Below are 26,069 nucleotides of genomic sequence, written 5' to 3'. Positions count from 1 at the left end.
GGCAACTGTTAGCAACCGCTGGGCTGCAGGCAGGTGAAGGGGCTGTAAGTAGCTGCACTGTGTTAGAGAGCTGAGCCTCTCTGGGACTGTAGGCAGTGCAGAGGCAGCATCACCTTACATACCTCCCATTCAGACCTTCCTCCTTTGCCACTGGAATCTGAGGCAGGGGACACCCCTGCTTTAAACTAGAAATCGATACTGGATAAAACATGCTCAGCTTGAGAACCGTGGCTCCTGTCATGAAAAGCTCTTTTCATGGCACTCTTAGTGCGGGCAGTCAGGATCTCCTGGAAGGGCCTTGAATTTTTTATTATTATTATTTTCCACTTCAAGTATGTCTGTCAGCAAGGAGACAATGAGAAACACATGCATTGTGCTCCTTTATTTGTCCATCATGAGAAACTCTCGCTTCATAAACCCTTTGGTCTCAAAAAGGTAAAAGGGTTGGCTCTTGCACTTGCTTCATGTTCTCTGTGATGGCTTTTAGAAAAGGACCACAACAGGGACAGACTTTTAGTGATAGGACAAGGGGCAATGGTTTTAAACTAAAAGAGGGTGGATTCAGACTAGATATAAGGAAGAAATTTGTTACAATGAGGGTGGTGAAACACTGCAACAGGTTGCCCAGAGAGGTGGTAGATGCCCCATCCCTGGAAACATTCAAGGTCAGGTTGGATGGGGCTCTGAGCAACCTGATCTAGTTGAAGATGTCCCTGCTCATTGCAGGGGGGTTGGACTAGATGACCTTTAAAGGTCCTTCCAACCCAAACTACTCTATGATTCTATGAATGATTTTAGAGTTGTGTATGCTTCTTTTAGATACAAAAAGCTCAGATTCAACTCAATGCCTCATTCCAGTTACGTCTTCCAATATCCTACTAAGCTTAATATTCACAAAATAATATTAATACTTGCAAAAAAATCAATGCAAAATTAGGTGCTTGCAGTCTTTGTTGAATCAGGGACACATAAGCTGTGGAAATTTTTCTATGGGGTCTGCAATGCAGTGCCATCCCCAGGAAGAAGTGTCATTGCGCCTGTCACCAAAGAGCGGGGCACGTCCACACCACAGAGCTGTACGTGCAGAGCTCCCTGACTGAGTACAGCACAGCTCTGTGCCAGAACATGGTGCTGTTTCCTTTCTCCTGGACACCTTCAGCTTCTCAGAAAGGAACAACAAAGAACCCTGTGCAATACTCCTGTTGTAGCTGCACCCTGGGTATGGAGGCTTAGGCATGGATTTCCCAGGGGATCAACAGGCTTTGAAATTCAGTAGCATCTAGATGTTCAGGTGGGGAAATTCTAGCTTGCCAAACTTCAAGGGGAAAAAAGCCCTAGAAAAGGGACTGGAGAACTGCTCCCATTGGTTTTGTGACTTTGAACAGGACAAATTCTTTCCTGCACCCTATATGACAGGCCATATTACGCGGCTCAACTGGAGTCTATTGAAATTTTGCATTTATTTTCTTAAGATGCTCTTAAATTGTCCCCAGTGTGCTGCTAACTACAAGTTACACCAAGTATTTGAGGGACAGACTGGATATGCTCTTTAAGCCTCCTCACTGCAGATTCTGGCAGCTATCAAAGAGACAGCCAGCATCAAAATTTCTTCTGAAACGCTGAGCAACGCTCTGAAAAGCAATAGATGGAAGATTCCCAAGTCTCTTTCTCTCTGTAAAGTCTTGGAAGTCAAAATGAGCATTGTGGATATCCAAGCAATTTATGCAAATAAACAATACAAAAAGTGCCTGTGAAAATCAGTTTTCTAATGGACAATCCTCTTATCCATTGTCTGAATGTGTAAGGAAAACATGGCTAAGAGGGAGATGACACTCCATCCAGAACATCTGCTAACATCTCACAGCAAAGAATTAGCAAATCTTTAAGCAACTTCAGTTGCTATAGAAACTATTTCTCTAACACCAGTATTATTATTTATTTGTATCACTGAGGAAGTAACATTACTGACTTAATAAAATCCGTGATCTCAGCCAGTATTAATGTATGTGTGACCAGCTCTCCAAAGCGTAAGGGTAGGTGGGTGGGTTTCCCTGACTACAGAGTCAAATTTGCAAGAGTATTAACCTGAACATTTTTTTTTTTCTCTTCTGAGCACAGAATTCTTTCCTCACTTCACATTCCTGGTCTGCAGCATGAGACAGTGCACAGTTACTTCTATTTTTGTCTTTGATAATTTTTTATTAAACAGAGCACAAGGAAGGTATGGTGGCCCATAAACACTTCATTTCTATTCCTGCCCCTCAGTATGACAGGACAGTACTGGAATGCAAACTCTTTTCATTGAGCTGTTTTTTTGAAGATTGTTTTGTTTTTCTCTGCAATATGCCCACTGAGCTTTTTAAAGTATAAACCACATTACTGAGCCTATGTGAGCCTTTGCATAATTGGAGACAGATGGATTTGACAGATGGACCACTCTAGGAATTGGCTGGATGGTCGCACTCAAAGAGTTGTGGTCAATGGCTTGATGTCCAAGTGGAGAACAGTGATGAGTGGCATTCCTCAGGGGTCAGGACTGGTGTTGGCACTGTTCAACATCTTTGTCAGTGACATGGACAATGGGATCGAGTGCACCCTCAGCAAGTTTGCTGACAACACCAAGCTGTGCGGTGCGGTCAACACGCTGGAGGGAAGGGATGCCATCCAGAGGGACCTGGACAGGCTGGAGAGGTGGTCCCATGCGAACCTCATGAGGTTCAACAAGGCCAAGTGCAAGGTCCTGCACACGGGTTGGGGCAATCCCAAGAACGACTACAGGCTGGGTGGAGAATGGATTGAGAGCAGGAGAGCAGCCCTGAGGAGAAGGACTTGGGGGTGTTGGTTGATGAGAAGCACAACATGACCAAGCAATGTGTGCTCACAGCCAGAAGGCCTATCGTGTCCTGGGCTGCATCAAAAGAAGTGTGACCAGCAGGTCGAGGGAGGGGATTCCGCTCTTGTGAGACCCCACCTGCAGCACTGTGTCCAGCTCTGGGGTCCCCAGTACAAGAAAGACATGGAGCTGTTGGAGAGAGTCCAGAGGAGGCCACGAAGATGACCTGAGGGCTGGAGCACCTCTGCTATGAGGACAGGCTGAGAGAGTTGGGATTGTTCAGCCTGGAGAGGAGAAGGCTCCAGGGAGACCTGATAGCAGCCTTCCAGTACCTGAAGGGGCCTACAGGAAAGATGGTGAGGGACTGTTTACAAGGGCATGGAGTGACAGGACCAGGGTAATGGGTTTAAGCTGAATGAAGGTAGATTTAGATGAGATATTAGGAAGAAATTCTTCCCTGTGAGGGTGGTGAGGCACTGGAACAGGTTGCCCAGAGAAGTTGTGGATGCCCCCTCCCTGGAAGTGTTTAACACCAGGTTAGATGGGGCTTTGGGCAATCTGGTCTAGTGGAGGGTGTCCCTGTCCAGGGCAGGGGGGTTGGAACTAGATGACCTTTAAGGTCCCTTCCAACCCAAACCGTTCTGTGATTCTATGATAATGTGAGAACTAAAATTTTCATTTATGAAAACCACAAATTGGTCATGGCAAGACCCCCAGACCAGATGCTTTAAATGAAAGAACCAAATATTTCAGACTCACAGTTAAAGATGTGAATCTTGGGAGGATGATTCTAGTCCTCAAGGACTATTCACCTTACTGGGGTTTTGAGAGGACTTTAAAGAACTTGTGCTGCTCAAAGTCACTGAAATTAAACTCAAATTAGACAGCTGACTTACTGAGCCATCTTAGAAATGCACCGGTTAATGCTCACTGCTCCTTCCTAATGGTACTTTGGTGGCTGTGTGCAACGCTCCCTCTTAGGATGACCTGATCTGCCTAAGGATAAAGTTAGCAAGGAGTATGAACAAAACTGCTGGGGCCATTTGTAGTAAATCCTTGTGAGTATCAGGATAATGAGTCAGTCCTACTGTCCTTCCTCCACAGCACAATAACTCTAGATTTGTGTAACCTGTTTCATCCCAAAGGAATTCAGAACACTCTACAAAGTATTTGGGTAGCATCGAGAAGTAAAACATAGTCAACTTGGGACTGGAGCACAGAAGTGCTTTAATATGCAACAATCCTAAACAAAAATCCAGGTTAGGAGAGAAAGTGGAGAATACTTGTTACTGCAAAGGGAAAGGGGTCAGGAGCTGCTACTTGGTACTGGAATTCAGCCAACAAAATGCAACGCAGAATGGGATTTCTTCCACTACCTTTACATATCTAAAATTTGTCTGTGTAATGCCCAGCTGGACAACTCCGACTGCCTTCTCAGGCAATGGAGAGAAAGAGGCATGTCCAATAGCAGGTTTTTAAAATTAGTTTAAGTGGAAAATGGAAGTAGATAACATATCTGGAGATGCCTCTTTCTACGTAGTCTCTGTGAATACAGTCTAAGATGACCAACTTAAATTCTGATGTGTAACTTTAGACACCTAAATTAGGAGAGATAATATAATGTTATCTAATGATCACAGTCGATTAGAAAGTTCTTAAATATATATCATGCACCCTAGGTCACTGGCTTATCAACCTTTCAACTGCAATGCTCTGCTGTACTTCAAAGCCTGCAATTTCTTTGTTGATCTTCTCTGCAGAAATTGCCCTGCTCCATCCTTTGTGTATGGCATCCAAGCGGTCCCCTATCAGGGCACATGGAAATACTTCAGGATGGAATGAAATATACTGGCCAGTCTTCCCCCATCATAACATTTTTCAAATGAAAACTGGATTTTGACAAAACTGATTTCGTACAACTATTGTGTTTCATTGGAAACATCGTAGTTTCCATTAAGAAACCAAAATGAATGATTTCTTACTGGAGGAACCATTTTTAGTGAGGTATGCTTTTGTCTAGCCAGCTAAGAAATTTTGCTGTTTAACTTGTGAGATCTGATATGAATGCAGTCCCAGTTAGTACACACTGAAGCACTTATACCATGCTGCCGTCTATAGGTGCAGGATGCCTTTTTTAGAAAAAGTGATTGTGAGTATTTGAACAAGAATTTCTGAAGATCCCCTCTGCCACATTTAAATATCCTTAAATTTGTGGCCAGAATTGAGGGTGGTCTTGCAGAGAGATCTTGCAAACCGCTGTGGTAGGAAGAGGCTCCTGAGGCCAGTCTGCTTGTCTTGTTGCCAGTTCTCATAGATTCTTCGTTGCTTCTACCAGTCCATATGACTCATCTCCTAACTTTGAGCTCAGAGCCTGAAGAAGAGTTTGAAGCCAAGAGCAGCAGGTCACATCAGGACTGAATGCTTTCCAGTCCAGGAAAGGCATGGCCAGCTAAGGTTGGCTCCCTCCAGTAATTTCATCCTGTCAGTGACTCATCTTCTCTAGAGCATTCTATCATCTTCTTGGCATCTGGGATGTTAGTAGTTAAACACTCAGGATCTAATTGCCCTTATCTAAAAGGAAAGCTCAAATGTAGACTATCAGGATTTCAGACTGAGAAGGTACATTGAAACAGAGCAAGCGCCAATCTCCAGTTTGGTTTCTTCCATTCCCCAGTTCTTTCCCCGCCTTTCAAAAAAGGGAGGTTTTGGTTTTTGACCTTCTCATTTTGGATTCAAAGCTGTTCCCATTCCTCTCGAGCACACTGAAGTGTGCATTTCTTGGGATCTCTGCAGTCCTACGTCTCCTTGTGGAAGTGGAGCTTTCTCCTTAGCATGAGCGATTCTTACATTTGTAGGCTGTGGAAAAGGATGCTTGGACAGTTCATTTCTGTACTGCTCTGACAGAAGTGGTTTTGAAAGAATTCAGATAGGAATGGAGAGAGACTACAACAACAAAGTCTTTTATGGTCACTAAATATGATCCAGATTAATGTGTTAACACCCACCCTTCAACCACTACAACACATTCACACTTTTCAGTAAAAATGAGACCTTTTGGAGTTACAAGCCAAACTCTGCTGTACTGGTTTGTTGTGTGGTGGGTGAATGCCAGGTGCAAACTCTGATATCCTTCGCTGAAGGCTCTGTGTGGGGTTTTTCTCAGATAAAACATTGAATCCAATTTCTCTATAAAAACAGTTCCTCACTTCTGTCTTGGAACTGGTGACACTACAAGAGTCATTGTTTAATACCGTCACCATGTCTCCTGGTTCACTGTTGGCTGCCAGACCACCATCTGGGGACTCTGTTCTCTACCAGCTCTGGAATTAATTTAGCCATTTTATAGAATTGGAAACAAAAAGATGTGCTTTGTCAGTCCTCCCTCATCAAAAAAATCACTAGTCTTTCACAGTAAAGATTATATTGCTGTTTCGTTAGTTTGCATATTTGGGGGTTTTGTGCCATAAATAATTATGATGCAAATGCTGGCTTTCTCTCCCATACCTTGCAAAAAACCTTCCTGTAAAAATAGCCTCACTGGGAAATGCTTTATAGAATGGTCCCATACACTCATTTTAGTCTGATCTCAGATCGTGCCTAGCAAATTTTGCACAAACAGGATTTTTAATGAAATAATATACTATCAATCAAGGTAAAAGTATAAGACTGTCACCCTAATGAAGGATGACTCTGGAAGCTAAACACATACAATATTACAAGTCTGTTGTAAAAATTACCACCTGAAAATCTTCATTAAGAAATAATTCCATTTCCTGGAAAGCAAACAAGCATAGGATTCATGTTTTGTTTATCACTGCAATGGTGTTCTGGTACTGTTACTATCAAACTAGAGCTACACTAAATCTCTGGGCTGTGCTAACAGGAGAGATGCTGTTAGTAAAGTCTGTATCCCCTGTAGAGGATGATACACATCTCTCTTGGATGAGCACGAAGTGTGGAACAAAACAGCGTGAATCCCAAAAGAGGGAGGCAGATGTTTTCCTGATGACATTGCTTTTAGCTTCTTTATTTAAGAGACTTCTCAATTGCCTGAACAACCTCATTATGCAACTTGGTTCTTTCATCCTCATTTGTATGCATCTCTTCGAGTTCATCCAGCCTCATTACAAGCCACGAGGTCAGAGAGGAAAAAATGCATGAGGCAGCAGTTACCATTTGAGAAGCATCTGAACAAAACTGCACAAGTCAGAACTTCAAGGGTGGCCTGAGGACCTCTGCAGTGCCTTTGCTGACCAGTATTAAAAGGGCATTTTTGTTCACCGTGAGTGGGGAGTATAAAACATTCCTACATGTATGGGAAAAAAAATAATTGTTAGAAGGTCCAGTTCCTTTATGGAAAGAATCACAGGCAGGAGGTTCCAATCCTTGTCCGAATTTAGCATTTTACAGCATTGCTTTCAGTCATTCATGACATAAGGAGTCTGCTTTGATGCACTGCAACTCCTACTCATAGTCATAGATAAAACCAGGCAGAGAAGAGCCAAATTGTCCTTGCCCTTGTCCTGGAGACGTCTTATTGCTGCCTGATACACCAGTAACCAAGGTTCTGTTTTCCAAGAAAAATGAAATTTTCAGTAAAGGAAACCGTCATTAGAAAAAAATCATGCTTGGCAAGTGATCAGCATTCAGGATTGGAAAACCAAAGTCCACTCTAGCAAGTTAAACAACACTAGCACCTGAGTCTGGCCAGTGTCCTGAGGCCATTCTCACCGTCAACTGTTAACATGCTCCTTGGCAGGCTTTTGGTCAGACCAGCAGTACTCTGCCACACCATTCTGACCCACAGTTCAGGGGTCAGTTTGGTCAGGCACCAACTCAAGAGATCGTTTGCCTCTGGCTTTATAGCGGTAAGAGAGCTAAGCAGTATGGATAACGCTAAGCAGTATGGATTGAGCAGCAACCACAATGCCTTACCACCAGAAAATGGGCTCTGGCCTCTCTTGTCTACTAGTGCAGATGTAGCTAGAAAAGAAGTAGCTTAGAAGTGGGCAGAGCACTTCCGTCATTCTGCTGCAGCCAGGATCTCACTTTGCCCCTGGAGAGGATGAGGGCAGTGACTTAAGAATCTGCATTTTCCTTGTGTCCGAAGGGAAGCACCCCTGTGCCTCTGCAGTGTCACGGGGTCCTGCCTGAATGTGCTTCAGGTGGGCAGAAACGGGGTCCGGGGGCAGCTGGGGCATTCAGAGAGAGAAAAGGCAAGTTGTTCCCATAAGATCTGGGCAAACTGAGTTTTCCCAAACAAGAGTGGAAGAAAACTAGACTGTTGTCCCATCTGACGCCAAGGTTGACTCAAGGCACAGAACATGCTTTCATCTACATTAGAAACAGAGACAAACCAAGCTAAGAAGAGGGTCAGAGGGAAAAAGTACCTTTATTCATCCCATGTAAAAAGGGCGTGAGGCCCAGGCTCATTCTTATTATTGGGGACCGAGTTCCTTCACACCCCTGAGTCTGCTGCCAGCCCCTTAATGACAGCTCTGGAGTGGTTGCTGGAAGAGGAAACCCAGTTCAGTAAAGAGACAACAGTGAGACGGGTTTACTACTAGGAGGCATGGGGCCAGGCGAGTGCACTAGTGTTTGCGGGGAGAGCTTACAACACTTGTGTCCTTACAGGCTGCAGGCAGATGTTACACTTAACATCTGAAAAGCCTTTCATTTTTAAGACTTTGACATAACTAAGAGGAAGGCAAGTTTTCCCTTAAAAAACTGTCAATGAAAACTAAAGTTTTGGTAAATTAAAATAAAAGTTGACCTTCTAGTTCTGAAACCACTGAAAAAACCCTTCAAAGCCTCACTCAGTACTGTGATTTGATTTAATAGCACTATGTATATCACTCATTAAATACTTCTACTAGTGTTAAAAGGAGAGATGAAGAGGTAAGTTAGAAAACACGATCATATCTGTTACTTTGTTTTGAAATGGAAATGTCATGGGTCAGGTTCATGGATTGTCAGATAGTCATAGCACGGTGAAAGCTGAACCCAAGGATCCACAACAGCAGTCATGACTTGTAGCAGATGTAGCAGTTATGATTGTCGTCATGAGCGAGATAAAAATGCAATTGCTTTTATGCTAGAATGTGTGGTTTTGAGCCAACAGATGGGAGTTTTGCAAAAACTTGTGGTCTTTTATATTATAGTGAATACAAAATTTAGAGCTCTAGGTCCTGGGTTTAGAAATCCCATGCCAGGGAGCTGCATCATGAACCCAACAGGACTGCTGCCTGCCTCACCATCTCCTTCAACTGCAGACAATTTCTAACATTGGGTAGGAGTCTCACTAGGTTTCTGCCAACATAAACACGGCCACCACGCTCTGAGGCATAGAGCCTGCTGCGGATTCAGTGAGTGCTATATGAAAGTGACCCTCGAAGCACAAAGACAGCAGGAAATCCCTCAATCTTGGATTACTGGAAGCTGGGGGTATGCCAAGGATTGTTTGCTGCTTGTTCCTAGTCATATGCCAGGGCATCTGCCATAAGATACTGTTAGAGACAGGATACGTGGCAAGATCAAGCCAAGATCCATCAGAAAGCTCTTGGGAAAAAAATCTTGAAAAATCATAGTCGACCTTCATTATAGTCCTTACAGCAGCAACCCCCCACCCCATACAACCAACTCTTTCGCACAGCATGTCTCATGACTTCCAAGCACTAAGACCAGTGCTGCTATGGCCATTCTTGTGTTTTTAAGCAAAATGGTATCATTCTCCTTGCAGTGGGTCTGAGGAACTGCAGTTGGAGGCACAACATTTCTTGGGAGCAGGACATAAGCAGAAGATGCAGCTGTGCTAGTGCTGACCCTCAGATACAGCCTTGAGCTACCCTCTGACAGACAACAAGGAATGGAACCTCACCAACTGTGTTCCACACAAACAGATCTTCTCCAGCTACATCTTTCTAAATCAGCCGTGGTAAATCCGGCTTAGGTGGAAAGCACAGACAGAAAGCCTCGGGCAGAGGGCGTTTCGACATCTGTAAATGTGTTATCCCAAAGGATTTGAAGGCAAGGTAATAAAAGTCCATTACCACACAGATCCTGCAGCAGCATATCTGGAGCTCAATCATTCCTCAGTAGCAGAAAATCAAGATAATAAAACCTAAATATTGTTCTTTGACTTTAAATATCATCCAGTGGCTAAAAGCAGATCATACAAGCTGGCTGATGAGCTCACCCGCATCGAGCCAGGATACTGGACAGCGTGGGTGGCTCTTCCCATCACCATTACTTCTCCCTTCTGGATGGTGTCAGAGTTGCTCTGGGCATGACAACTGGGGCAGATGGGCAAGGAAAATATCCACCTTGTATTCCCAGGAAGGCTGGAGTCAGTCTGTACCATCAGCCTTGCTAGAGCACTGGTGATGATGCAGATCTAGCACACACACAGATGCCGAGGGACTTTAGGTGTTAGCAGTATTACACGAGGGCTTTGTGGAGGCCAGTGGTACCTACAGGCTTAAGTCTAGTCTTTCAGGATCAATTAGCCAAGTTATCTAGAGCACCTGAATAAATAACTAGAGCACCTGAATAAATATCTAGCGCATCTGAATAAATAACAGATGGGCACCTGTACTGGTGAATTTGTTTCTGAAAAGTGCTGGTGAATTTGTGATCCGTGACCCTGGAGAACTGCTGAAACAGAGGCAGCTTGTTGTGGAGCAGACTCTGCTTGTTGGAGAGCGCATGGGACCTGCCTTGGTATGTTTGTGGGTAGAAGTACTGGGAAGGGATTAGGTAAAGAGAAATCAGGTATAAAATGAGCACAAAGAAAAACAAACTCAGCAGAGCTACTTTCCTTCTTCTCCCACTTTGACAAACTGAGTGCTTGATCTCCTGATGTTTTCCGTGCTCTGCCACATGGCACAGGCTGATAGAAAACTTCTGTTTCCCCGGTCACCCTGTTAACAAGCACTGATGGGAAAGGAAAGGGGAGTGAAGTTATGACAGCTTAATGAGGCTTCTGCGACACGGTTTGCTGGCATGTGGAGGTGCCTCTCGCAGTCTCAGGGTCCATGCTCAGCATCTGCCAGCAAGGGACTGAGGCCAGCATTCAAAACGGAGGCTGGAGCTTGGGGACAGGCCATCTGTCAACACCGCTGGTCACTTGGAGCCACCAAGCTGCACTGTTACCGTACGATGAAACCACAGAAGGAGCAAATGGCATAAGACAGAGGGTCTTAGATAACGAACTGATCTATATCAGCTTCTTTATCAGCTTAAGAGAAAAGGGAGGAAAGAAGTTTCCAGTGGTAGTTTGTTTTGAAAAAGAGTCTGATGATTAAAGCACATTGTTACTGTAGAGGCTGGGCTGAAGCTCTGCAGAGTCCAGGGAACATGCCCTACCACAACTCATCTCCCATCGCATTTTGATTTTGACTTTAATTTTCCCACATAGGCAAGCTCCAGGAATTCTGTGGGTTACTCCAGTTATGATCCTTGGACACATTAGGTGAATATTTATTCCAGCTTACAAAAATGTACCAGTTCAAGAATAAGACTGACTTGCCCTTTGCCATGGTAACTGAGGAGAGGGAAAACTAAAGCAGTGTATTTTCCCATACAAAGCATATTACTCATTGTGAGAAAGCAGCAATTTGTCAGGCTACTTCAATCAGTCATAGTCTAGGCTCAACGGGTCATATTTTGCATGTAGTTGCCTCCCAAGAGGAGCAAAATGCATGGTTTGGAGTTCTTCTTAAAGAGCTTGGTCATTTCATGTATTTTAGGTGAAAGTAATGAATGAAGGTTTAGGCAGCAGGAAAACACAGAAATTTATCCAGGTGTTTCAGGAAAGGCTTTTCTTTCTAGAATTGCCCAGAAGTCGCACTTTATTTCAAAATACTGTAAGTGCTAACTCTGAAGCCTCTGACGCCCTCCTTGTTTCATTACGAGGTGGCTATTATGAGACCAGGAGCCCCTTCTACCGACTGTAAGGGTCTCCAGCTATAGAAATATGACATCTGTTTGATATTATGATTCCATTAGGAGAGTAAATCTTCACTCCCCTGGCTTTCTTGTGGGCTATGACACATTCCACTTCAGTGACAAATGTCGCTTGAGCCAGCAGTGATTTGACAGGGTGGGAGGTACTCCTGCAGAGGAACTGACAAATGGTTTCCATGAGAAGTTGAAGTATCCTCAGGAAGCAGACAGAATTTCTGCATGAACATCAAGTTGAAAAGGAAACCCCCAAATTGCAAGAGATTTGTGGCAACCAAAAAGGATCCTCCCCAAATAACTGCATTTGCATGTGACATTACAGACTTGCATAAGAAACCACAGCAGACTGGAGATCACAGCAGATCGTACTCACAGGTTTCCTCACACGTGGAAACAGGCTACAATAAAGCAGCGTGTTCTTGACCTTCTGAACAATTTCTGCTTCCTTTTGAAACAGAAGCGAGAGCTCCTACTGGGTTGCGTCCAGTCATTCCAGTGGAAATTTGAGACCAAATGAATCTGTTTCATATAAGTTTGCCAAACTCAGGCTGATAGCAGGATTATTCACCAGCCCAGAGCTCACAGAGGATCACACTTCAACGCTTTAAAGTATGCTGGTGGTCAGGATGATAATATAGGGTAATGGTTCCTTTCACTCAAGGATCTCCAAATACTTTACAGATGTGAATGGAGAAGTGAGGCTGGGAAATTCCACTTTGCAGAGAACATTTTTGGGGCTTACTGTGTTCAAACAATTCATCCTGGCTAAGAGAAATATAAAAGCTGGGACAGGGGCTCCAGGAACTTGATTCCAACTACTTGGATGACAGCATTAGACATGACTTCACCTCCTCACAAGATAAGAGTTCATTGTTTCATGGCTGAGTGTCTTCTTTCAATGTGGAGATTAGCTCATGTAAACTAAACGCAGGCAAATAACAGCCAGCCCTTCCTCTCCAGCAGCAAGCACAGAAAAAGCAAATTGTCTTTCTGGCCATCACTGACATCACAGGAGTAGTGGGTGCAATAAGCTTTGCATTTAACACCACAAGCATAAATCTCAGAGCCAGATTTATCATGGCTGAGACCATCATCTGGGTTCTCATTCTATTGTTCCCATTCTATCATCATCAACCCCTGTGGTCTCCTGATAGAAGGAAGTGGGACAGTTTCCTTGAAGGATTAATTGGTGACCACAATCAAAACAAACAAAAAACCAACAAATCAACTCTGACAACTCTTAAATCTTTTCAACTTGTAGAGCCTCTTGTGATTTCCTACTCGTGTTTTACCCGTTTGCTAGCCTCCAAGAATTTCTTCCCCCCAGATAATCCACCAGTTTCTAACATAATACTACACTGCAATCAACTGATGTTTCAGCCAAGCTTTCTTATCAAATATAAAGAAGGGCAAACCAGAGCACAAACACAAAATTCTCTTCTCTGCAGTCATCCGTAGGTATATAGGAGCTAGAGTGCTGGCTGATAGCAAGTATCTTTACACAGTAAGTGGGCAACTGCAGCTGGGAGGGCTGATGTACTGCTGGGCTGTCATACGGTACGTGTCCATACCATGCTGCTGAACTGCAAAGGAGAGCCTCCTGTCCTAACAGCAGCATTGCATTGGCATAGGCTGCAGCACAAGGCTGCGCAGAGCCATCACATCAACAGATGCTGAAATTCTCCATGACGCACTCATTCCTCTCAAAACTTGGTTCGTCAGCTGTGACCAAATGGTCCTCAGCATTTCAGCCACTATTTCTTACATCCCTCCACCCACAGCCAGCTGGGCAGTCAGACTGTATGTAAAGATACGCTTCTCAGTGGACGAGTAGGTGTCATTAGACACTGGTCATGATGCCTTCTACCTCAAGGGAGACAGGATGAACTGAGAGCTGATGACACATGTACCACCCACTCCCTTCCATTTAGGCAGGAACAGATACACACAGAGCTGGCTGGAGACATAGAAAGAGGGAAGATCAAACCTAGCTCCTTCGGCTGTGAAAAAAAAGACCCTACAACATACAGACAGGCAGCAGCCTATTAACCAGGCACAGACTGCAGCTCTCCTCCACTCCTTATCAACATCATCTGCTGCTTTAGGAAAGGCAGAAAAAGCTGCTTAAGAGCTTGGGGCTTTCCAAATATTATTTTTTTCCTTAACAGTTGTTCTCACTTACGGTAACCTCTCCAGACAGTCATGGAGATTTTAATATATTTTCTTTTTTTTTCAGAAAGAGGAACTCAATGCAGTGCAAGAGGTGCAAGAGGTGCACATACAGTGCTGAGGATGTGGTGCTGCTCTTCCCATATCAAACTCCTGGGTACATCAGAGACCCTCTATCCCAGCTAGAAAGGAAATATGCACTTGGTCTCTCACACCATTAAAAAACCAATGCTTATAATCCTGGCATTCTCACTCCGCAGACTTAAATGCCAGCAGGGAAGCTCCTATTTTTAACAAAGCGCTAGACAGGCAGTCTGCAGCCTCACACAGACATCACCGTGTGGAGTAACATGCCATTTCCAGTTAGACGATTTCCTTCACAATGGTGAAAGCTAGAAACTTCCCTTACAAAATATAAACAAACCAAAGTTTAGATTCTGCCTATGCTGAATGAGGCTCATAAATGCATGATGGAGGCCAGACACAGCCCACAGGGCATACGTTTGACACCTCTGGCCTATATGGACAGGAAATGGTTATAAATAGTCAGTCTCATTTCAGTTCTCTGAAGACAAATATTTTTGACATGGAGTGCTCAAGCACAAAGAGTCATTTGTAGACCACCCAGGAGACTTGCATTTAAATGACCTTTCTTTGCTTGGACGATCAATTATACTAATGTTTATTTGACGAGTTGCAACATTTGTTCTTAAATGGAAGCAGCCCAGAAGAGCCATGTATATAATCCCACTTACTTGTTGGTAACTGCCTGCATAAACTCATCAATCAGCTCGTCGTACTGTTTCCCACGAACCCTCTTGTGTTTCAGTCCAATATAGAGCGGATCACTCAGGAGAGCCTAGGACACAAAGCAATTCTGTTGACATCTTCTCTTCCATGGATGGACAGAGATTTATGTCCCAGCCTACCCAAAAAGTTTGTCTCTTGTGGTCATATTAATTTTACTTACTATGCAGTGAAGTCCAGCTCACACAGCTCTTCCCGAGCAGAAAGCGTTTCCATAAGAACCTATGAACTAACTTTTTGTGTAAAGTTGGAGGGATGCAATGCTTCTTGACTGCTGTAGGAAACGGAGCTCTGCATTCCCAGAACAGCTCTACCAAAGGCTCCCTGCCAAGGTGCCTCACTCCTAGTGAATAAAACTGACCTTCTGTGGGCAGTTTTTACTGTTCATTCAGTTCTTAATTTTGCACCGAGGTTACCAGGAAAGCTGTTGACCATAAACAGTGCTTTGAGGAATGAAGATCACCTGACGTAACTTGAAATGACATGGTCATTTAAGCCTTCAGGTGACAGCCCAGAGTTGACCAGAACCAATGATCAGATGCCAAAATGTTCCCAAGCCCTGCACCTACCTAGCACTCACCTCGGTTATCTGCAGGTGTCAAGGCAAGCTATTTTCATACAACAGATGAGGTTATTTTTTGGCTCCTGCTAGGAATATAAACACAGGCCATTCCTCCAGCCAATCCAGCAGGTGTTAAGCCAGGACCTCTAAGCCACCTAAAAAGGACTAGGTCAGCATGGAAACAGCACATATTTTTGGGAAAATTACAGGACAAACAGTGGCAGGAGACAGGTGGGCCAATACCTCCGTGAGTCACTGCAAAGCAACTCTGCTTCCCTTCCCATTTCAGGAACTGAATCATCCACATGAGAAGGGGACGAACCATCACAAACCCATTGTCCTGCAGCCATATGGGCCCTAAATATTGGCAGGTATGCTAAAATTAGATCTGTTTTTACAGCCACAGCTGTTTTCCCTTAGAAGGAAAGACAAAAGAGGCTTTCCTCTCAGTTTGATACATTAACTCTCCAGGGCCATGAAACAGAAAGCAGACCCATTTGCATTACTTCACTGATTACTCCAACTGTCCATGTGCTCTGGGGCTGGTTCATGGAGTATAAAATTCTCCCGTAGGCCAGCTGAGAAATGCCAAGCTCTGAAAAAGGACCACTTTGCTGAAAGAGTATACAAAGTAGTACAGACTGTCAGAAAGACAAGCTGGGAATTATTGCTAAAAATATAATACGACTGCTATATTTACTCCATTCTACCCGAGATGCCTGTGTTAGTAACAGTCACCCTAGGCTCAACATATATTGACAGCCAGAGATGAGCGGGACGGATGCCTACAGGAGGTGTCTTATTTCTGCACTGATAAATGAGTTTACTTGTGGGGCAGAATCCTCCCAGAATGTGCTTAGGGTTCGGTTAAGTTTACACACATGAGAAAGCCATTAAATAAATAAACAGATTATTTATACTGTGAGGAAATATATTATTTACATTGCTGGAAATCAGCAGCTGCTATGTCTTAATCGCAGATGTATTGTATTTCTGCTGGAAATTCAATACAGCAGAGAGGAAACAGTCTAGGAGGTTCCTGGAGTGAGTGGAAGATAACTTACCGACGCAGCTGGTGAGTGAGCTAACTAGGGAAGGCGCTCGTTGGACCTGTCGTTTGTGAACAGAGAAGGACTTGTGGGTGATGTGATGGTTGGAGGCCAGCTTGGGCACAGCGATCACGAAATGATAGAGTTTTCAATTCTTGGAGAAGTAAGGAGTAGAGTCAGCAGAACTGCTACCTTGGACTTCTGGAGGGCAGACTTTGGCCTGTTTAGGAGCCTGGTTGGCAGAGTCCCTTGGGAGGCAGTCCTGAAGGGCAAAGGAGTCCAGGAAGGCTGGACACTCTTCAAGAAGGAAATCTTAAAGGCACAGGAGCAGGCCGTCCCCATGTGCCAAAAGATGGGCCAGCAGGGAAGAAGACCAGCCTGGCTGAACAGAGAGCTTTGGCTGGAACTCAGGAAAAAGGAGAGTTTATGGTCTTTGGAGAAGGGGCAGGCAACTCAGGAGGACTACAAGGATGTTGTATGAGGTTATGCAGGAAGAAAATTAGAAAGGCCAAAGCCCAACTAGAACTTAATCTGGCTACTGCCAGAAAAGACAATAAAAATGTTTCTATAAATACATTAACAACAAAAGGAGGGCTAAGGAGAATCTCCATCCTTTGTTGGATGCGGGGGGAAACACAGTGACAAAGGGTGAGGAAAAGGCTGAGGTACTTAACGCCTTCTTGGCCTGTCTTTAGTAGTAAGACCAGTTGTTCTTGGGGTACCTAGCCCCCTGAGCTGGAAGACGGGGTTTCCAACCTAAACGATTCTATGATTCTATGTAGAAATTGCCTCCACAGAGAAGTTCCTGAACACATAAGATACACTTGATCTTGGGCAGAACAAAAATGCCAAGACCGACTCTGGGAGTCCCTTCTTCTAACACCATCTGACCCTTGGAGATGCTTAAAAATCATTGGTGCCAGTTAGGATTTTAGCATCCCTCCTGGATGCCGAGATAGAAACAGATGGTCATGCATGGTCAGAAGCTTGGTGAGGAAGCATTTACACCCAGGTTCCTCTGCAGGGAAGCTCAGGCTGGGGAGCTCAGAGCATGCCAGCACTCAGCAGACCAGTATGGAGGACAAGGAAGAAATGAAGGACCCAAAGTCAAGTACAATGCTCTATTGACTGGAAACTCCAAGAAATGAGAGATTGAGACTTAATTCCTGCTTTAGCCTCAGAGGGTCCAAACTCAGAGTTCCTACTTTCCAGGAAAGACCGTGGATCAGGCTGAGATGAGCACACCCCATATTCCATGAGTCCATAACAGACCTCTGTGCTAAAGGGATAAAATAATCCTGGGACCAGAGACCAAAGAGGTAATTGGCAATCTCATCCCAGATGTCATCTATGGCCACTGATTTTGCTTTCTTTCATTCTTTTCAAGGGTACAGTGTGAGACTCTTGGGGTCAGAGTGAAAGAGGTGCAGAAAACCTTGCTTTCCAGTGAGCACAGGCACATCTGAAAATGTCAGCACTCATCTGTCTTCATACACAAACTCAAAGCTCTTATACCCCAAGTTTGTTATTTCTCTCAAGAAACATGTGTTTGGTTTACTTGGGGTCAAGCGAGGCACGAGTACATTTTACAAAAATGGACAAACCCGGGCCGTCACAAATAACTATAGCATATTCATTTTAAGAAAAGACATCCTCACAGATGTCCATTCTGGCATTGCTAAAATGTTGCACTTCGGCCTTTCTGAGCCAGAGTCATAAGGCAAAAATCTGCAAACAGATGGAGTCCTCCTCTTGTCTGGTTATCATATGCAGTAAAGTGTGCAATCTGGCAAAACACTGAAATTAATCATTCCCAAACCACCCACTAGGGATTCTCCGTTTTCTGGAATACAGTCACCTCTATGCAGACACGAGTATCTGTCTGTTTTCTCACAATTACCAGTGGAAGAATAAATCTGGGACTTCTTGTACAAAAATCTTTCAACTCACCTTACCATGCTGTAAGGTGGAGCTGACCCTTCAGCGCCAACTGGCAACACTCTGAGTCTTCTCACCAGGGGACCATGAGGCTATTTAGTGTTTATTTTAGTTCCCCATAAAAGCAAAAGTTTCTTGAGCATCAAACAGGAGTGAAACCTGCCCACATCCCTGCAGTGCTGGTCTAGCCATCATCTCATCTTGGATGTCTCTGGCTTTGCCTCCACATTTAGGGAACTGGCTCAGATAAGCCTAAATCTCAATTCCTTCTCCCCTCTGACAGATTTATGAAAAAACATGTGTCTTACCTCATTGTCTGTGCCAACATCCAGCAGGACAGGGAGACACTGTTGTGGGTGAACTCCACCACAGGCGGTGTACAAGGCAAGCTTCCCAACAGGGATACCCATGCCGTAACTTCCTAGGTCTCCTAAACCAAGAATCCTCTCTCCATCTGTCACCACGATAGCCTAGGAGGATCAAAAGAGACTGTTGTATGGTGTTGCTAAGGCTCTAGAAGCAAAACCAGCTCCACTGTCTTCACACCAATGCCATTGTGCTGTTGCATTGTGCAATGGATATTTGCTCTTCCTACATGACACCATGTTAATTAGCTGCTAGTGATAAAGAACTGTTCATTCCTGGGTAGAGATAGCGTGGATGACGGGTAGCTGCTCGCAGTGTGGGAGAGAAGCAGCTCTGCTTGCCAACACTTCAATTCATTTGTAGAAGAGCCCAACCACCATGGCGCTCTGTGCATCCTCAGCTGTATAACCAGAAGCTGCACAAAAGAGATCTGGCCTTGGTTTTTCCTTTCTTTCCCCCCCCCCCCCCCCGGAAAAAGAGCTCTGTACAAAAGTGCTTGTGCTTATGAACTGCATCTGTGGAAGCAACAAGCTCATCTCTTCACACCGTTGTAGAGCAGCTGTGCAGTAGCCAACACCAGGTAATCAAAACAAAACTCATTATAAGTGGGTCCCTTTGCCTCTGGTCCCCGTGGCTGTAAGGCAGGTAGACAGAAGCCAGCAGCACGGGCAGCAGCACGGCCTGCGGAGGGGCTCCCGCTCTCTGCGTTTAGTATTTGACCTTTTTTCCCTCCCAGCTGGGCGTTACGCAATTGCCATTTAACTCTTCGTGCAACTGGCCTTTTACATTTCAGCAATACTGTAATGCGCCACCTCACCGAAATCTCTGATCCATCATTTTCTGTTTTTCTCATTACTGTATCATTTCTTTGTGCAAGAAGGGAAATAAAAGCCTGCTTGATGGTGTCCAAATTAGAAGCCTAAAGCTAAGCTGTTCAACCCACACTGTACATCACAGACTTTAGGAGGCAAACGACCAAGCAGATCTTATTAAACTTCCCCATTTTTAGGTTAACTACTGTGTCGGTTTTGTCCCCAGGGTCCAGCACTCTTTGTGGCAGTTCTGAAATCCAGTAAGAACAGAAATATACTGGTGTCCAGTCCCACTGCGGGAGACAAGCTGTAAACACAATAACAAACTTCAACTGTCAACACTGTCCCAGCGCTTCAGAGAACAGAGCGCTCACATCAAATGGTTTATCAGACTGCGGGGGACTCGTCACAGTCCAGCTTAGATTTCAAAGGAGAAGACTGCAGAGAATTTCTTTATTTGCTGATCTGCAAAGTTAAGGCTAAACCTAGGACACACACAGGCGTGTGCTTTAGCGAGAAATAAGAAAATGGGGGATTAGAAGCTATCCCAATAGAGGTACTTCCATGGGGAGGGGGATATAATAAAGATGCATTGGTTTATTGCTGCCATGGAGAAGCGTTCCCTTGTTTAGGAATGGAATAAATCTCTTGCTGCACCTTCCTATTGCAGGAAGAATTGTAGTCATCTGTTTCAGTGTCCTTTCCCTGCATTTTTCAGATGATTAAATGGAGAAGCCATGGAAGGACTTAAACTTTTGCAGTACAGGTTCAGAATGAACAACCAAATGCTCTTATTCAACATAAACTATATACACATCCCAAGGCTATTCTCTCCCTCAACATAAACCACAGTTTGTAACAGCAGAACAGAATTACATTCCATTACACAGTTCAGGAATAAGCCTGAGGAGAAACTACAGATACAGAGGACATTTGCATCTATTCTGCTTTTTACAGCTGTTTTGCCCTCCAGCAAAAACCCCCTCTGGTAGTTTCTGTCATAACACATTCCAGGGTTGTAATGCACACAGCAACAGTGACAACTGATATATAATAGAGACTATTTTGAAATGGTCCTGCTACACGTAGAGTATTTGGGTTTGTGCTGTTTCCAGTTCCCTTGTCAGTAGGAGTTAGAATTCCTAAAAATGAACCTTGAATGAAGGTTTAGTTAAAACTGAAAGGACTATACACCTATCCTTAGGCTAGAGGCTGAACAAGCCCTGCCACAAGAAATTCACAATCACGGCAGCGATACACTTATCCACCTCCGTTTTTGAACATTTTCCCATTTGTTTTTTCTTCTGAGTCAACGTGAAGTGTTAGTGATGGGAAAGTCTCTTTTTGGGTGGGCTCCATCTGTTTCTGGGTGTGTGCTCACTTCTTTACCACACCCAGAGGGTGCAATTGGGACTGGAAGGCAGTAATGGGAAATAGGGCAAGCAGCAAGCAAATGCTTGCTACAGGTTTATCCTGAAACTGATGCAAATTAAAGGAAAAGGAGTCAAAATACCTTTTTTTAAAAAAAGAACTAATTTCTAATGATACAAAATATTTCTCTGAAGCACAGATCCTCTTTAATCCAAATAAATAAATGTTCTCAGGCAAGCCATAAACTCCATAGCCCTTATATACCCATCAGAGAGAGAAAATTTCTTCAATCTTAGATGTGCTGCACTCTACAGGTACCAGAGCTCCCCAAAATAACACTGAAAAATACAGGAGAACAGAAAATACAGCAGGGGAGACTGACTGCTGTCTGTATCAGAGGGGAAACTGGATTCACATTTGTTGGTGGCTCTTTGGATGTAAAAAACAATGAAAAAATAAAAACCCACAGTGTTTCAGTGGGTACCGGATATACAAGCATATTAATGTTGTTAATCGCTCACGTTCATGTGATCAAAACTCAACAAACAGACCATTAATCTCTGGCTGAACAGGACAGACCCTTCTAATGGACCTTTGGTTTAACAATTAGGAACCTGTTTTCTACTTCCAGCTGTGCTACAAATTTTTTTGATGAATCTAGTCAAGTCTTTGGCTAAAACTTAGGTGTGCAGTTTAAGCCGATCATCTAACCAGTTTCTAAGCTTCTTTGATAGCTGACGGGGAGAGACAGAAACCTCCAGAGTGCACCTCCTCCCTCCAACAGCTGTTCTGGGAAGGGATGAAAGGGGTATTTCTCTTTGAAGATGCTCATCTCCCTCTTCATTGATCACTGCAGAAGTACTCACAAGCTGAGATTAGGCACTGAGTCTTCAGGCAGCCGATGTCAACTGCGATGACTCTGGGCCATAGGCTCTATGCAGCTAGCCCAGTTTTGCAACGCCTAAGTAGGAGGCACCTGCCCCCGCAGAGCGATGCAGAGCACTGCGCTGAGCTCCGAGCCACCGACGCAAGGCCGAGAGGCAAGTGCTGCTGCTGGCATTCCCACTTCTCTGTATTGACTGCACAGGGTCAATCTTTACAGGATGAATTGATACTCTGCCTTGAGCGCACCATGACTTTGAACAGCCCTGTACAGGAGGAACCCGACAGGGACTCAAGATGCCGAGTGCACTTCTCGGGAGAGCATCCTATGGAAGGAGGGAGGGAGGGAAGGAAAGAAGCATGGAAGGCCAGTGCAGTAGCTAGCGTGGCAGCACACTTGTCTTGGAATAGGAGATGTGGTTTCTAGATTATCCTCACTTTGAGGTGGTTTGAACTCATAGCTGCCAGGATGACACCCTACCACAACACTATCCTGTATGATTCTCTGCATTCCTCCTGCTCTAGTTGGGCCCTCATGCAGAAAAGAGTACAAGATTAAGGAACCAGAGAGAAAATTAGCAAGGGGAGGCACTGATGAGGGCTATTGGCATTTTATCCAATATTTCTTCATTAGCCACTCTGGAAGATACACAAAAACCCCACAGTCCCACATGAGTACGCTCAGAAATGGCTTCTTTTGCTTGTTCTGCTTCTGGCACTCTGATTCTTCAAAAGCAGCGCAGCTTCAACGGGAGGGGTGGAGGTGGGGCACATCAGAGCTTGGCTGAGGCTTTGCTAAGCTAAGCAGATCCTTCCAGCTCTTCCAGGCAGCAGATCCAGGCCTACAACCCAGATTTCCCATTTCCACAGAAAATGCTAAGGAGCCACAAAGCAAAAGGTGGGGCAGCATCTCCAGGTATTTCTTCACTGTCTTTAATGGGATTTACTGGTGTTGGTGTTCTGCCTTTTCAAAACACTGGGTCCCTCCAGGGACTTAGGTGCAGTCCAGGTGCCTCCCTACTTATCTCAGAATCTCAGGTGTTCCAGTGCCTACCAGTTCAGGCATGGAGAAGCCTGTGCACAAATACACAGGGAACCCTGCAGTCCAAAACAGTGATACTGATGAAATTAGCTGCCCTTGTAGTCTGGCAAACCTGGAAAGTAGATATTCTGAATTTCTTCCATGGACCACTGCCCTTCCTATGGTCTGTTTTGGGTGCCAGAGGGGGCTGTTTCAACAACAGTCTCTAACCTTTCTGTGCCAGTTTCCCCATCTGCAAAAACATATCTATTAGCTATAATGAGTTCTGCTCATAGTCCTGAGTCAGAAACAAACGGAAATACTGAGATCTTTGGACAGAGCAAGGACAAAATATCTAGTTTGCATCTGTTCTCTGTGGTTCCAAAGAAAAGGTTAGAAGAATATGATTACTTTTCTCTGGAAAAATGTTAAATTCCCTTTTTTTCCATTAGAAATGGAAAATGCTTGCAAGATTTTCTCAGCTGCCAAACCTTTGTTCCTGGAAGAAACAGCTGACTGATAGGGGACCGAAGCTCTGTCAATAGCCAGGGACATTCCCAGGCACATGTACCTTCACACTGAGGGAAGCAGGTGACTGACAAGACCGGTCTAAAGTGTTGACTTTATTTCATGCCAGGGACTTGCCCAGCCCCGAGCTCTAGTGAAAAACACTTCACAAGATCACTTTTTGGGTGGAGTGTCAGTAATATTTTCAGCTGCTGGATATCAAATATTGTTTGCAGAGTTGCCAGTGTTCTGGATGCTGCATGACTCATTGGATTTGGGAAGGAGTCCTACAAGCCAGCTGGTTACAGAGATATCTTAAAGAGCTTTGGTACATCTAGCAAGTTGTGACATAGCCACAGAATTCTTCAACACACATATCTTACTTCTTCACTAGGACCCCTATTCTGTATAAATTTATTATCATGCACACTCTTTTTATTGCCTAAGGTCCTGCTTCCTTTGATAAAGATGTTCTTGACCTCATACACACATGATAAAGTCTCTGAAATCCAACCACTAGCTTGGAAACTCTCTGAGGAAGGGAATATTTCTTAGCTTGTCCTTTTAAATAGGCAATTCTGTAAATAAAGCCAAGCAGTTCCATTCAATATCCCATTTTCCACCCAACTCCCTGTAATTTCCCAGTCCACAGAAAACATGCTACATACCTTAATATTTTCTTCAGGCCAAGAGTTTAGCATTGTTGCAATATGGCCTTTGTCATGGATGGTGATAAACAACCCCCTAAGAAAGGAAAAAAAAAAAAAGAAGAAAAAGAAGCCTTGTCATAAAATTAGTAAGTCCAAGATAAAATAAAACAGGTGAAACTTGAAAATGCAGGGAAATGAGCTACGGAGCACAAAACCAGGCTATTCGCTGGCATGGAAATGAGACCTCAAGGGACTGCTAATACCAAGTTTAGTTCTCATTTCAAAACCCTAAGGCTCAAGATCTTTAATGGCAACTTCACTCAACAGCCATAGCATTGCACGTTTCACCCTTGTGAAACATCTTTGCTTCAGGGAGCAAACTCCGGATAGTGCAGAAGAGCTTTCTAGTTAAAACAATTCTGATAAATGCAGGGGAGGCTGATGATTATCTTAAACCTTGTTACACATTCTTTCCCAGGGAGCTTATTGCTGGCAGTACAAACAGTGAAAGCAGAATCCTTCTCATCCAGCTACCAATGTCTGCGATATGGATGGCTATTGCAGAGCTAGACATTTCGGGTCCCCTCTCCAGTCAAGAGAGCTCCAGCTGGATCCAATCGGATCAATATTTGCCATGGCATTTGCTTTGACCAAGCCAAACCTGCCCTTGCAGCACCATTTTTTTCCTGAATATGTGACCCCAGTTTTTGACACTTGCATTCACCAAATGAGAACCACCAAAAATTATGAGAAGTGAAACAGAAAATGAAATGTTTGGATGAAAAGTCAGCATGCAGCATTTGCACGGACAACAGCATACCTGATTGCACTAAGGCTAATCACTTCTCAACACAAAGGTCTTCATTGTTTAAACAAAAGTGCCTTCTTTTTAATAAAATTAGGAACTGGAAGACAGCATTCTTGAAACATGTTTTAGACTTGTGGCTTATTTTTCTCCTCTTTGCTGTTATTACCAAAAATAGCATCTTTAGCAGGGATTCTTCTAATACCCAGGATAGTATTACTCACATTGGCTGATCTCTGCTCAGATATTTTGGGATTTTTTTGAAGCTCCTTTTAGGCAGTGCTAACCTCAAAGAAACAACTTCCTCTGTATGCGTCTCAGGGTAAATTACTTACGTTTCTCACAGTGCTCTCTAATCAGCACAAATAAAGAGCTCTAACTCAATGACTCCTCTTGGCAGGAGGAGGCACACATTTTCCGTGCCTTGTTACCCGCTCACAAAAGCAGGAGTTGTAGCAGTGATTAGTATCAGCTGGAACAATAGAGAATTGCATTTTTGCTGCTTACTTCTCTCTACTATTGCTCAGCCCCAGTAAGTTCAGATCCGGTCACGGTTTGGGGTTCTAATGTGAAATGTTAGCTAGAAGAAGTCTCATTTTTAGAGAAAACTGAGAACAACTTCCATTGTAAGTCGATATAAATGATGAATAATCAAACATAATTGGGCTACTCTCTCCAGCAAGGACTTCTCTCACATGACTCTTCTAGGAGGGCAGATATCTTCCCACAGTTAACTGTGGGATTCCTAACGAAAAAGCCCTTTACTTTGAAAAGAAGAAAAATAGAAGTGCTGACTTCAACACTGATCAAGTCGCAATCACACAGAAAGATCAGAAATGCAAAAAAAAAAAAAGGAAAGTAATGGTTCATTTATTCAGCATAATTCTTTAAAACTGTGCCCAGTAACCAACGAACTAATCACATACACATGGCCTATCTCAAAGACAGTATTCACAGATGTTAATCTTCATAAAAAAGGGTTACTGTACCGCTGCCATCTATGTTTAGAAAAGAGTTATTAACCAGGAATTAAAAGCAGAAATTAGTAACATCATTGCAGATACTTCAAGTTATGAGATGCTTTTTAAAAGAATGCTATTGTTTTAAAGTAGCATTTTCCATACATAATCAAGACACCTATCACTTAAGCATCTAGCTGCATGTTTCATATGTTCACATCTCCTCAGTGCTGAAGGGAGCCCACCACCTATTCAACCTTTGAAAGACACTCAAGTGCTCGAAGCAGAAGCTGAAACCCAACTGTCTACCAACCACCGGTCCTGTGGCTCGATGAATTGTGAGTTGTTTGATACAAGGGGGGAGGGTAGATACCCAC

General features: G+C 43.9%; 1 protein-coding gene across 3 annotated transcripts in view; it reads right to left on the bottom strand.

Moving 5' to 3' along the window:
* ME3 (malic enzyme 3) overlaps positions 1–26,069 on the bottom strand; it is a 139,296-nt gene that overhangs the window by 19,658 nt on the left and 93,569 nt on the right. For all 3 annotated transcript variants that reach the window (XM_054809810.1, XM_054809799.1, XM_054809790.1), the window contains exons 4-6: positions 23,947–24,022; positions 18,628–18,789; positions 14,719–14,822 (exon numbers count right to left, since the gene is read on the bottom strand). In XM_054809810.1, coding sequence (XP_054665785.1) covers positions 14,719–14,822; positions 18,628–18,789; positions 23,947–24,022 — 342 coding nt within the window. The remainder of the gene's footprint in view (positions 1–14,718; positions 14,823–18,627; positions 18,790–23,946; positions 24,023–26,069) is intronic.

The sequence above is a fragment of the Grus americana genome, chromosome 1, assembly GCF_028858705.1.
Source record: "Grus americana isolate bGruAme1 chromosome 1, bGruAme1.mat, whole genome shotgun sequence".
Lineage (NCBI taxonomy): Eukaryota > Metazoa > Chordata > Aves > Gruiformes > Gruidae > Grus > Grus americana.
The sequence above is the reverse complement of the archived record's forward strand: the minus strand, read 5'-3'. Positions and strand labels throughout refer to the sequence as shown.